Raw genomic sequence first — 14,064 nt, forward strand, 5'->3', positions numbered from 1 at the left:
AGGATGAAAGAACAAAAACAGACAGATGGAAATAACAACCATAATTTTTTCAAGAACATTTATACATCATTTTAATTAGATTAGCTTTATAAGCAACTTGAGAGCTCTTTCATAATGAAACACTGCTTTTCAAATTACATGACTTTATAGTCTGATATGAATCCTGAAATTCTTTGCCTGCTGTTTATAAAGGTCTGTGGTTTACAGCTGGTTAATGTGTTGAATAAAAACAGAATTAGAAGCTTTATCTTTATTTAACCAGAATTAAACACATATAGGCCATGAATATTTTAAATTCTGTTTTAAATAAGAGTCCTGCTTGGTGACAAGTTAATGGTCCCACTAACAAGAAACAGACTTTAGATGGACGTAAAGAAATGGCTACCCTGACTTTGTGATCCTTTCACAATGACCTCCAAGAGATTACCAAAGCTCTTCCAAAAAATGCAAAATGTAATAAGACTTGTCCGGCAGCACACCCCACACAGTAGTCTGACATTTCACACAGCTGCCGAGATGGACGTCTGAGTGACAAGGGGTTCCCAGATTAAAAGGCTGTTGTTAAGAAAAAAAAAAGGCTGTTGCTGTACACCTTGATAATTAGACAAACTGCTCAGCAACACAATGCAATCTGTTTCTGGACTTAAAAGTGATAGCGCTTTTGCGTGTCTGTGTCTGGATGCAGCACACTGTGCTCCAATGACGCAGAGACCGCGCACCGGCAGGGCTGGCAGAGGCACTTCTGCTGAGATGGGACGCTCATCCCCTGCAACAGGAGAGGACATGGAAGGAAACAGAACGTGGGCAAGGGAAAACCACACAAACTATACTTTCTTCCTTAAATCTCCTAGTGAGATCACAGCAGTATTAATCTCACCCCAGGTCCACACTGTCAGTTTCACTAAACAATTGTTTTTTCATGTTTTACATGAACAATATCAATCTTTTAATAAAAATTACTGAGCTTTCCATAGAAAAGGTCTCTAATTGAATACAAACTATACAAAAATGGTAAAAGTGTCATAAGTTGAAATATACAGAAATATTTCTGTACACTCACATTATTTTGGCAAAGGAGATCAAGGACAGAGACAGAAATTGCACCCATAATGCATGTAAAATATGGATACCACCCTTTGCTTTGTCTAGGAAAATGAAGTCTAAGACATCCATCTTAATTCATACATTAAGTAACAAAGTCTGGGAGGCCTTGTGTGATTTTTGTAACATTCTCTTTTTCTCTGAAAAAAGAAAACTCATAAAACATAAAAATAAAATTATTTTGTTTTCCATCCACTTCTGTTGTTTTTTTCAAGCTAACCAAACATGTTTCAGCACTGATAAAAAAGCCAGCGGCACACGTGGGGAACGCCCAAACAGCGTCTGAGTAGCTGGCATCAAGTCTGTATGTAATGGCACAGGTTGGTCTCAGGCCCTTGGCACCCCTGGGGCTGGCCAACAGGAACAAGGTTCTGATGTGCCAGATGGGCCACAGGAGCAGGAAAACATAACAGCAGAACTGGAGGAGCGATGACCTGAAGGGAAGCCAGAGGAAAGCCTTGGGGATGGGGCGTGGCCGCCTACAGCTGTAGAGCAACCCCTGGAAGCTAAAGAAAGCCCTTTGTCTCGGGAACCTGACGCTGAGGACAGCTTCAAGTTCATTTAGTGCCAGTCACTGTATTTTTTTTAACTTAAAATATAAAACTGTATTTTTATTATTGTGCATTTTGTCTTATAAAACAGGAACTAAGAGTTATTGATAGTAAGTGGTGATGGTTTTACTGTTATGTTTCATTATTAAAATGTCAAAAAACAGCAGCAATTTTTAAGAGTTCAAATTAGTGTAAGACAGGACTACAAAACAATCTGATTTTTCAGCTGGTAATTAAAGTGCTCCTTATTTTAAGTAAAAATAAAATTAATCATCAGTCACTGGCAACAATCATTATAAGAGTTCTTTTCGGGCAAGATTTAATAGTACGAAGAGGTTTACAAAAATAGAATGATGCTATTTGGGGAATAATATTGTAATTTTTTTCTTAAATCAGTTTTGATAAATTATACCTGATCATACAAAAATTACTTCAAATTCAAACTTGACTATATAAAAAAAGGGAGAGATGAAATGAACTCAGCTAGATGACAGATCTGGCAAAATATAAGAATGAAACCATTCTACCTCGGGCACTTATTTCATGTCCAGGTGGAAATACATTTTCAGCTGATAGCTTATATTCTTCCCATAAGCGATCACAGGTTTGGAGTCAGTCATGTAGTACAAAGCCACACGGTCAAATCTTCTTTCTGATGCAACACAAAAACGTTGTTCCTGTTTCCTTATTAAAATGCCAACTGGTTGTCTATTTTTCTTTATCTCATTTATTTGGAGTCCCAAGTTAACAAACAGCATCAACAAGTACTGTAGGTGAAGCAGGGTATTGCTGGATCAAAGTCTCTCTATAAGGCGTCTTTACTGATTGAATCAGATGGTTTATTTAGTTCAACCCTCACACCTTTCTCACCTGCAAGGTAAAACAAACCATTCATTCATTAAGCACCAGTTTCTGTTACTCCTTCCCATGAGTTTCTAACAGTGTGCACAAGGTTTCAACCTTGCAAACAAAACACCATCTGAAAACTCTCACACTTGCACTTCCCAAAGCTAGCCTCGGCACTGTACTATGATGAATGAACCACAGTGAGCTAACCTTCAAAGGGAAAAACCATTCTCTACATAGACTGATTTGTCTTTTTACTTAAAAAGTCATTTGAATTGTTACAAAATAGTAGTGTACTCTGCATCACTAACAATGACATAGGCCCTGGCCAGTTGGCTCAGTGGTAGAGCGTCGGCCTGGCGTACAGAGGTCCCGGGTTCAATTCCCGGCCAGGGCACCCCTCCCCCTCTCCTTCCTCTCTGTCTCTCTCTTCCCCTCCCACAGCCAAGGCTCCATTGGAGCGAAGATGGCCCGGGCGCTGGGGATGGCTCCTTGGCCTCTGCCCCAGGAGCTAGAGGGGCTCTGGTCGCAACAGAGCGACGCCTCGAGGGGCAGAGCATCGCCCCCTGGTGGGCGTGCCGGGTGGATCCCGGTCGGGCGCATGCGGGAGTCTGACTGTCTCTCCCTGTTTCCAGCTTCAGAAAAATACAAAACAACAACAACAACAAAACAATGACATGAAAAATACACAAAACCATAGGAACATCCAATTTTTATAGTTTTATAAAAGGTTGATCTGGGGTTATCAATGGTTCATAAAAACTGAGCTAGTTTCACCAGTACTGTGAACATTGAGCAGACTTTTGGAGAAGTAAAGTGGGGTTAAAGAACAGACAGGTAAGTGGTCCACCAGATGGAAAACTGAGACCTGCTCTAGGAGACAGTCCCTGAGAGGGGCCCAAGCATGGCATGAAGCACCTGCAGGCTTAGTACTGGAGTGCTGACCTAGGGCCTCCACCGGCCAACCCGGCCTCTACACACCTGTCTGACTTACTTATTCTGGCATTTCCATTCATTTCCTTTGCATCCATTTTCTTTGTGTCCACGTTCAATGTGGAAGACCTGGCGTGCTCTTTAGAGCATGTGAATTTAAAAAGGAAAAACTATGACTTCCTTGTAAAGGGAGAATGAGAGGAAGCCAGATAGTAGTCACCAGGAGCTGAGCAGCCTGTGACTGAAAAGGATAATCACAGGAAAATCGGCTATACAGGAGTTATTTTCTCAAACTTCTTTGCCTCAGACTTTTCTAACCTTTGGCAGTTTTTTTTGGTTAAAGGTAACAATAAAGATAACTTCAGAAGTCCTCTTTTAAACAAGGTAATTAGGGAACCTGATGCAACAAGGGCTGTGAGCATTGTCTGCCCAGTGTCCCCTGGCCCCACACGCTCTTTACCTGTGAGATATTTTACTTTAGCTCGTGCTCTCTCATCTGCATCAAAATACCAAACAGTTATTGCGTACCTAAAAGAAAATTTAGAACAGGGTAAGAATGATCAGTGATCAAACTGGGGAAAATGAGTGATATGCTGTTGCAATGGTCTATGAAAACGTGTAATATCAAAATAATATCTCAATCAGAATGTTAGCAGAGGATGAATGAGCAGTAGCAACCCACTCACCCAGGAACATCCATGCTCCAGAGCATAGCAGAGAGCCAGAGTAGCTAAAACTATGTTACAGAGCTGCTGACTTCTTATGACTTTTCAAAAAATTTATTGATTTTAGAAAGAGACTAAAGGAGACGGGGAAGGGGGGGGGGAGGAAGGAGGTGGAATATCATTTGTTCCACTTATTTATGCACTCATTGGTTGATTCTTGCATGTGACTTGACCGGGATTGAACCCACAACCTTGGCATAGCAGGACAATACTCCAACCAACTGAGCTACCCGGCCAGAGCTTTATGATTTCCTTAGTGTGTACTGAACCTACCGATCATCTGTTTTGCAGACACTGCAAAGGGAAGAAAGAGCACAGCTGCTGAACTAGAAGCAGCATGAGTTCTGAAAGCAGAGAAACAGAAAAGGACTTGAGGCTTAGGGCTCTTTAGTGATAGGAAGACCAACAGTTTCCACAGCTTCTGAGGACATCACTATATTACAGCAAAGAATCATGATGGATATTTATAATTTTGAACCTCAAGTCATCAAGAAAGATTTAAATTATGCTAAGAATTTTTTAGAATTTTATTGAAACAATTATATTTAGTCATAAAGTTTAGGTAAACTTTATCACTAAAAATTCACTTATCGGGAACTTATTCCACAAATAAATGAGACATCTCTAGTTTATGAAATACTATGAAGTACACAGTTAGACCTTTTGGTACCAGTTATGGGGAAAACGCGCACACACTACGGGAGTGACAGCACGCTCTGATCAGTTCCTTAGTAGATCCCGCAACTTGACACGTGTCTTGCAGGTACTGGCCAGAGTTCACTGGGGAAACCAACACTCATCAAATGAAGAGCCAGTCAATGTGACAGAGCTAAATCACGTAACATATTTGAAGTAAAGAGTCAAAGGTAGAGCAGAGTCCGTCTGAGAGTTTGAACACCTGGGGAAACTCAGGCCCACCGATCACTCAAAACTCAACTGGTTGAGTGACAGAGCTGAGGTCATGGTCCAGCCCCCTGACTTCCAGATTCTGCTCTTCCCAATGCCTTTCTTACTACAGATTCTTCTATTTTTCCAAGAGGCCACAGTAATGAAAGGGCACAGAGACATGGTTTTATCTCCCTCTTGCTCATGCCCCAAACTCTGTTACTCAGAAATCAGAGTTCTGAATACCTGGCCAGCTCCCCTCTGCATTTCCCCCTTGCCTCCTACTGATCTACTCGAGGAATCCTTCTCGTGCTACTGTCTGCACTGAAACTGGACCAGTCTTGTCCTTTCTCCCAGGGCCTTACTGACACTACTGCCCTCCCTGTTGCATGGCATCCCAGTCCAGCGGAGCTCCACATTCTGTTGGACCCCTGACCAATCTACAACAATGAATACCAAACTCCTGCAGCACTCATCTTTCACAATCATCCGGCATTTATTTACTACCTAAAAATGTCTGCTACCTCTTTTATCTAGAAAGGATACAACCAGACCATACTCAAGATTCCATGAAAAGGAAGGTCTATGAAGTGGTTTCTAGGTCAGAAAAGGTTCCAAGGCAGCTGCAGCTGCAGGGGCAGAACTGGGCCCTAGGCACCGAGGGGCAAGATGGGACTCAGGCGCATGCTGCGTACGTGCCAGGACTTGCATTCACTCTTGGCTTCTTACAGGCTCCAGCCACACCTTGCTTGGCTTGCTCCTCACTATATGGATGAGGGCTACAGGTAACATGGCTCAGAAAGGAACAATACAAAGGGAGAGATGACACGAAGTCTTCAGAATCTGAACTTTATCAAAGCTGACCTGTCTAGCCTGACCTGTGGTGGTGCAGTGGATAAAGCGTCGACCTGGATCGCTGAAGACGACAGTTCAAAACCCTGGGCCTGCCTGGTCAAGGCACATAAGGGAGTTGATGCTTCCTGCTCCTCCCCCTTCTCTCTCTCCTATTTCTCTAAAAATGAATAAAGTCTAAAAAAAGAAAAGCTGGTCTGTCTAACATCACTATTCCCAATGTCTGAGGGGATACTTCTCTCATTAGATTTGAGTAACTGCATCCCAGAAATTCACTATCATGATGTTCAAAATCCTTTTGATAATGAAAAATAGGTATTTAATATACAGTGCCATTTTTCTACAAATATTTTTACGTCTGTAACATCTTCCATTTTAACAGCCTTCACATTTTAATTGTGCCACAGTAAACAGTAAAAAAAATTAAAGCATACATTAAACATAATAGGTTTAGAATATTAAACCTTGTAGAAAAAGAGATGTTATTAAAGCTAAAGGCTTTTTTCTAACCTTAACGCCCAAACAACCACCCTTTCTTTTCTCTAGTCTTTTTCCTCTTCACTTTCATTCCCCAGTCACCTCTTATTTTTCTACTCTCTCATTTTCTACCTTGTTTCTTTGTCTTCCCCTCTCACCACCTTGTAAAAAGCCTCCCTTTTCCTTTTCTATCTTCCTTCTATTCCAAGTAAACACGGCGACCCTTGAACAATATGGGTTTGTACTGTGTAGGTTCACTTACACGCAGATTTTTTTTTCCAAAAAATACTGTAATATTTTCTCTTCTTTATGCTTTTAATAACATTTTCTTTCCCCCAGCTTACTTTATTGTAAGATTATGTATAAAAACACAACATACAAAATGTGTTAATCAACTGCTGTATTATCACTAAGGCTTCTGGTCAACAATAAGCTATTAGTCGTCCAATTTTTTTAGGGTGGGTCAAAAGTTATACACAGATTTTCAACCGCATGGGGGGGTGTCATCTGTGCCTCTTTATCCACGACTGGTCAAGAGCCAACTATACTCTCAGAAAGTCACAGGATGGATGAAACAAGGTGACGGGACTGGAAAGATGGAAGGGTCTGTGCCTCTACTTACTGCACACCGAGTGGCCGTGCTAATGGTCACATTAGTGCTAACTGCGAATAAACCTCATAAAATTATTCAAATTCAAAGTTATAACTGAAGCATGATAGGTGAGGAAGAGACTCATTAGAAAAGTTAAGTTTATCTTATCTATCCCCTTCTTACCAATTGTTTCTTAAAAGGAACACTACCTTGTAGAATATGCTGGTTGTACTTCATGAGGGTTGCGACGGTCAGACCAGAAAAACAGCAGTCTATCAAATTTGGGTTCAATGTCAGCAAACTGGGCTTTGCCTTCTGGAAAAATTCGAAGTATACCTCCACTTACCTAGGAAAAGAGTAAAATATCTAAGTATGAATAACCAAGAATGCTACAAAATTAAATTAAGGAAGGGGGGGAAGCTCACTTCAATGAATCAGAATTCTTAATTGGATTATTCAGATATATCTCAATCAATAAGGTCTGAAGGTAAGCTGAAATTCCAAGTACATGCACTGATACAAAAAAAATTATCTCCTGTTTTAGGCATTTTGTAAATACTTTATGAAACATATGAATATTATCTGAATCCCAAAGTCATAAAATGACTCTTAGAAGTTTTAAGTTAGTAAATATTTATTTACATATACTAATGACTTGTTAACCTACTCTTAACATGTACACATTTCAAATCATCGTTTAAATCAGACATATCTCGCTTTATTGTGCTTCACAGATGTAGTGTTTTGTTTTTTTTTACAAAAAAATATTATGACAGTTCTATTGTGAGTTGCTTTACTGTGGTAGTCTGGAATCAAACCCGTAATATCTGAGGTATGCCTGTACTATAAATAAGTATGTCAAATAAATAGTTTACTGTATTTTAAAGTTCAAAAGATCATTAATAGGTCACAAATTTAATACCTCTTACATACAGAATTCAGTGTATCAGCAGAACGTGTCATCACTTAGTATCACCACCACCACTGTGGTCATTGTTAGAAACAGAAGCCCTCCTTTCCAGATGGAGCCTGACACACTGATGACTACCTGCTTATAAAACTGGACTCCATCCATAAAGGAGTATTACTATTTACTCAAATAAACAAGGTATATCCTCCTCCATTTGGGATTAGATGGACCCACCTACTCATTCTAAAACTAAGTATCTATTGTTCTGGGACTGGAGGTGGGCCCAGAGTGCAGAGCAGGGGATAATGCAGACAAATGTTGTCCTTATGGTATTTACAATCAAGGGGGAATTAAAGCGAGGCAAAAACCACCCAATTGAGCAGACCTTTACCCTTAAAAAACTAAACTCCTATGTAGAAAGACTCTTAAATTGAAAGGAACTTTCATAGTTCCTTGATCACAACAAAGGTATTTGAGCCTATTCCTATTATCTACAGTTAGAGAAGCTACTGATCAGCCTCATTCCTAAGTTAAGTTAAATTCAAGCTACTTGGTACCCTTGCCCGCCTTCCTCAGGTTCCTGCGTTGCTCAGTGATTCCCGCGGCACTCATGCAAGAACATGTCTTCACTCCTTTCCCCCTGGACCCTCCCCTTTGACTGGAGTCACTGGGAATATCAGGTGGTCTGCTGAAAATGTTTAAAAAGAGATAGGTGAAGTGTCCAATCTTGCTCTGGGAAACCATCCCTAACCTCTGAATTAGGTGGGGCTCCTATGTGCTTCCACAGCAACCTGTCCTGCACTTGGCACAACCAAGTCTACTGACATGGACCCTCCACTGGATCCCAAACTCTATGAGGGCTGATTCTATTTCTGCTCTATTTCCAGCACCCAGAAAAATGTTTGACACACTACTCACATTAGGCACATATTGTAATGGAGTTTTCAGTTCTACATACAACAATGCTAAGGACTTTGTTCTGCTTATGTACTAATTTAAAAAAAAAAAAAAATATATATATATATATATATATACACACACACACTAATGGCTTTGGTTAAGTCATATCAAAATTAAAATACTAGCCTAGAAAGGACCTAAAAATATATAGAAGTTAGGAGCTCATCAATGTGTTTCAGCTTTCCAGATATTCATAAAATCTGGGTGGGAAATTTTTAAGTTTTAATCAAAGTAGCACCAATTTATTATGTGTGGTTGGCTCAAGTTGAATGACCTAATTTATTTCTCTATTTCAAAATTTGAAAGTTATAACAGAAAAGCCATGTTTGTTGACAGTGTCTCAAACTCTACTCAGCAGTAAAACTTACCTGCATTTTGAACTTGGACTAGGACAGAGGAAAGTCCTTAAATCAGAATGGCACAGAGAAGATGACAGGAGCACTGTGAGCACATCCTACACTTTAGTGTATGTTTTTAGGACAAAATTAGGTTTTGTACATTTAAGACTTGGTGGTCTCTATTTGTGTGTATATGTGTGTGTGAGAAGGGAAGAGGTATTAAAAATTACTCTGGCTACACAGGTATGTTGACTCTGAAAACCCATGGGGCCATATACAGTGTGTCCATAAAGTCATGGTGCACTTTTGACCGGTCACAGGGAAGCAACAAAAGACAATAGAAATGTGAAATCTGCACCAAATAAAAGGAAAACTCTCCCAGTTTCATACCTATTCAGTGCAGTTTGATGTGGGCTCATGCACAGATTTTTAGGGCTTGTTAGGTAGCTATCCCATATAGCCTATACAGACACATCATTGACTGATGGCCTACCAGAACGGGGTTTCTCCACCAAACTGCTAGTTTCCTTCAACTGCTTATCCCACCGAGTAATGTTATTCCTATGTGGTGGCGCTTTGTTATAAATGCGCCGATATTCACGTTGCACTTTGGTCACGGATTCGAATTCAGTGAGCCACAGAATACACTGAACTTTCCTCTGTACCATCCACATCTCGACTGGCATGGCCATGGGCTGCTCCGCTGTACACATGGTGTTGTGTCATCATCTGTGCATGCGCACATGCTGCCACATCATCCTACAGAAACTGGGAGGGTTTTCCTTTTATTTGGTGCAGATATCACATATCCATCGTCTTATGTTGCTTTCCTGTGACCAGTCAAAAGTGCACCATGACTTTACAGACACCCTGTACATTATGTTCACTTTTCTATTGGAATATTTTGCTTCAAAAATAGTAAATCTTAAAAAATCCTTTTAAATCAACCAAAAATTAAGTTTATACCCCCTCCAATGCAATAATAATATATAACATGCTTCTAAAGTTTAAATCATTAAAACATAAGTGAAACTCAAGCTAGTGCTAAGGGAATATATATGTTTAAAACAAGAGAGGTTAAATGTATTATACATGGTTGGGCAAAAGTAGGTTTTCATAATAAAAACAAATAATACAATAATTAATAAATAATAATACAAGAGTAAACTATTCCATGCACTCACAACTGTAAACCTACTTTTGCCTTCCTTGTACATTCTAATTGGTTCTGCAGGATTTGTCAGTATTGATAAACTTCCAGTTTCTCCATAATCAGAGAAAGAAGGGATCCTGCCTCCAGTACTCAATCCAACAACCCAATGCTAGATAACTTTTCTCTACAATAATGCAAAGAATAAAGCGATAAGTAGAAAATAAACCATAATAATTACTTATACATAATTGTCCTCAAAGAGCCATTATAAAACAATCATTCGCATAAGTGTTCTTATAGAAACTATTAAAAGACACTTTCATAGAAGTTTAATTTTGGACGAACACTTCAATATCTAAAAATAAGGGAATCTACTTTTTGAGATATATTAGTATCTGTCCCATTTACAAAAATCCACTCCTAATACCAAAGACTGAAACAACCCTGAAAGAAATTTGATTGTTACATGTGTTAAAGACAGTCCTACCCAAAAAAAGGTATGAATCTAATACTTATATGAGAAAAAAATATCCGTGAGAAAAAAAAAGCTAATTAAGTTGCATACCTTGGCATCCCAGTCTTTATTAAGATAATATATACATGTCACACATCTTCCATCTTCATTTGGATTATCAACATGACGTACGTATCCCGTTCCATTGCCTGGATAACAAGCAACCATGGCCTGTAGTAACAGTAATAATAATGATGATTTTAAAAGTCCATGTAAGAATAAAAAACAGCTTATAGAAGAGTTCTTTGATTTTTGACTATTCTGACTTAAATTCTTCTAATAAAAACCACATTTTTTAGATAAGAAGAGGGTGAAGATACTCTGTGTTGACACTGTTTTAAAGACTACAAGGCACGTGGGCAAACAAGGAAGGCCTAGTGACTCCTGCTTCACAGCAATGGGAGAGGTGACCCTGCTGGAGCAGGGTGCAATACCGCCTCGGACATTCTGGCTGTCACAAGTCAGGTGCCCCTGCTTAAAACCCCAATGGCCAGAAGGATGGCAGGACCCACTTTTATGATCTTTATTCATATTGACAGTCATGATCCAGTGAGTTCTGTCCTGCTGCATGGAAGGTTCTATCATTCCTGAGCTCAATGCAGAACACCTACATTACCATCGCTCTCACAAACTCTCACATGACACTGTCTCTGAATAGTACCAATTTGTACAGGCATAATTGTAATTAGGTCAACTCTAAACATTAACTCATTATGCCAGTGATTTTTTAAAAAGGCTAAATGACAAATTAGCATGTGACTAATCCTTCAAATCAGAAAGTCATTCTTTTCACTCAGATTTTAACAAAATGTCATTCAAAAGATTATTGAGTGTTAAACATGAAGGTGGAAGAGATGCTCAAAATAAAAAGCACCAAATAACTTATATAATAATCAACTGGGTGATTAAAAAAATGTGAGAATTACAAAGAAAACAAAACAAAGATGCTCAAGGTTACCAGTTATTCTTGAAATCCTCTATTTCTCCAATGTCATCATGCATTACAGTTAATGGATCAGTATTAATGTCAAAGAATTAGTACAAAGTTATCAAATAGTAATTAAATTAATAAAAATAAATTATAAATGCTAATTTTAAAAATTCCTATTTAACTGATCAGTACAGAAGTCACTCTCAGGTTTTTAGCCTGTGCAACTGAACAAATGGAGTTAACTGTTTACTAAAATGAAAACACCAGGTAAAGAGTAGTTTTGGAGGAAAGGAGTCTTAGCAATGACACGATGAGCCAAACAGTGAGAATTGAACACAACCGAAGACACCAGGATTATGCCTCAATATGGGATCTGTCTGCATCAGTCACTTTATACTGCTTTCCTTAAAGCCCTAAGGCTACATGCTGTTCATGGGAGTGGTGATCCAATGGGGTGACACAGAGAAAGAACTTTCAACTAGGGACTGCATTTATCTGTTTCCTTTATTTCAATGCCAAGTGAGATTTAAAAGAAAATAAAAGATGCCATAAAAGAGAAGTTTAAAACAATTGTGTTAATTAAATTTTATAATCCCTGTTATAGTTCAATTACCTCCATCTAAATGTATTATTTGAGCTGGCCATTACCACTGGAGCCTTATCTGGTGTTCCCTACATCCCTTTAGCTCTGCTCCGGTGAGAGGGACTCTGCCAAATGGGGAGAAAGGAAGGAAGAAGGGGGGGGAAGTGCTCAGCAGGGCTTGCATTTAATCTGCCCTCTCCACTCCAGGAAAGGCAACAGCCCAGTTTATAACTGCACAAAGGAGAGCAGAACACCTTAATGTGAACCAGTGGACTAGAAAGCCTACCAGCAATCACAATCAAGTGCTGGAATGAAGGTAAGAGTGAGCCTTCATCAGGGAGAACAAGGCTGTTCTGTTCTGACAGGAAGAGCCCCAGATCACTGAAAAGCCCCCATTTCCAAAAATGTCAGACTGTCATGAAAAATCAAAGACCCGAAAGAGCCAAACTCCTAGAGATTGTGGTGAAGAGGAATTTTGTAGAAAACTTACAAACAACTGGAAGGGTCATGAATTCATTCATTCACTGTGTGGCCTAATAATGATCCAGTAAACTGCATTTAGTAATTCGTGTGTATGCTTGAGATGCCCTCACTGCGATTTTAGAAACATAACAAGGTACTTTTACATAAGTCTCATGAAATCTGGCAGCTACTATGTTAAACCAGAATTCAGATTTTAACAAAGTTATCCTTAGCTTTGGTGGTTAGATTATCAAAATTTAAAGTTTCTTAAATGTAGCACAGCCTTTCCAGTTTTGTAATATTCATTCTATATTTCTTAATTGGCAATTTTGCTGTCTTGGTGTTTTTTACTACATACCTGTATAAAAAAAATGAGTCTGATATTGCTTAGTTTGTTTTTAATATGCAGAAGAGTCTAATAACATACTCTTATTCACAATATTTTTAGTAAATTCAGTTTATTTTCTCTTAATCTCTTGGTAAAGTGACTGATAATTCATTCTAAATGTGATTCTACCTGCTTTAATGTCTTACTAATCTAGAAGTCATAGCAATATTTAAAAATATTTATGGACTACTTCCCAAATCACACTGCAAAAAGGGCCAGCATGTATCTGTCTGAAAGGACTGGACTGGAAAGAAAGAAAAAACTGGGCACAAAAAACAAATGGTAACAAATAATAAACCAAACGGATTCTGGGAAAGGGAACTACTCACGGGGGATAAAATAACAGACCAAGGCTTTGAGCTACACATAGGACCTAAGCTTATCTTTAAAGGATAGATATGATTTTGAAAAGTGAAGGGAAGAAAAGCAAACAGTAGGCACATAACAAATGCAGGAAACAGTTAAGTGACAGCAAGGTATTTTATTAGGCAAAGTGAACCTGGTAGAAAGACAATGAAATCTTGAAAAGCAGGCAGAAGAAATGGGACATAAAAGGTGACCAATAGTGATCCTTGGGGTGGAGACAGCCACAATGAGAACTTTTAAGAAGACAGCTTCCTCATTCTAGGAGTTATATAAAAGATTACTATAAGACAAGTGCACTGCTATGGTCTGTTTCTCTCCCAGGTATTCAAAGCAGGGCATTTGGGAAGTGCACAGGCCACAAGGGTGGAGACCATGGATGGAATTAAGTGTCTTATGAAAGAGGCTCTGGAGGGACCCCTCCCCATCCTCCCATTGAGGGCATAGCAAGAAGTTGCTGGCTACGAACCAGGAAGGCAGCCTCACCAGAAGGTGACACT

General features: G+C 39.2%; 1 protein-coding gene across 3 annotated transcripts in view; it reads right to left on the bottom strand.

Annotated features, from left to right (window-relative positions):
- Nucleotides 1-41: 41 nt before the first annotated feature.
- Nucleotides 42-14,064, bottom strand: part of EGLN1 (egl-9 family hypoxia inducible factor 1) — a 62,558-nt gene continuing 48,535 nt past the window's right edge. The window contains exons 2-5 of one of the 3 annotated variants that reach the window (XM_066236113.1): nucleotides 10,889-11,008; nucleotides 7,172-7,308; nucleotides 3,892-3,959; nucleotides 42-2,522 (exon numbers count right to left, since the gene is read on the bottom strand). In XM_066236113.1, coding sequence (XP_066092210.1) covers nucleotides 2,458-2,522; nucleotides 3,892-3,959; nucleotides 7,172-7,308; nucleotides 10,889-11,008 — 390 coding nt within the window. In that variant the 3' untranslated portion in view covers nucleotides 42-2,457. The remainder of the gene's footprint in view (nucleotides 2,523-3,891; nucleotides 3,960-7,171; nucleotides 7,309-10,888; nucleotides 11,009-14,064) is intronic. The other 2 variants (XM_066236129.1, XM_066236122.1) reach the window with 2 other exon arrangements.

This window comes from Saccopteryx bilineata, chromosome 1 (assembly GCF_036850765.1).
Source record: "Saccopteryx bilineata isolate mSacBil1 chromosome 1, mSacBil1_pri_phased_curated, whole genome shotgun sequence".
Classification (NCBI taxonomy): Eukaryota; Metazoa; Chordata; class Mammalia; order Chiroptera; family Emballonuridae; genus Saccopteryx; species Saccopteryx bilineata.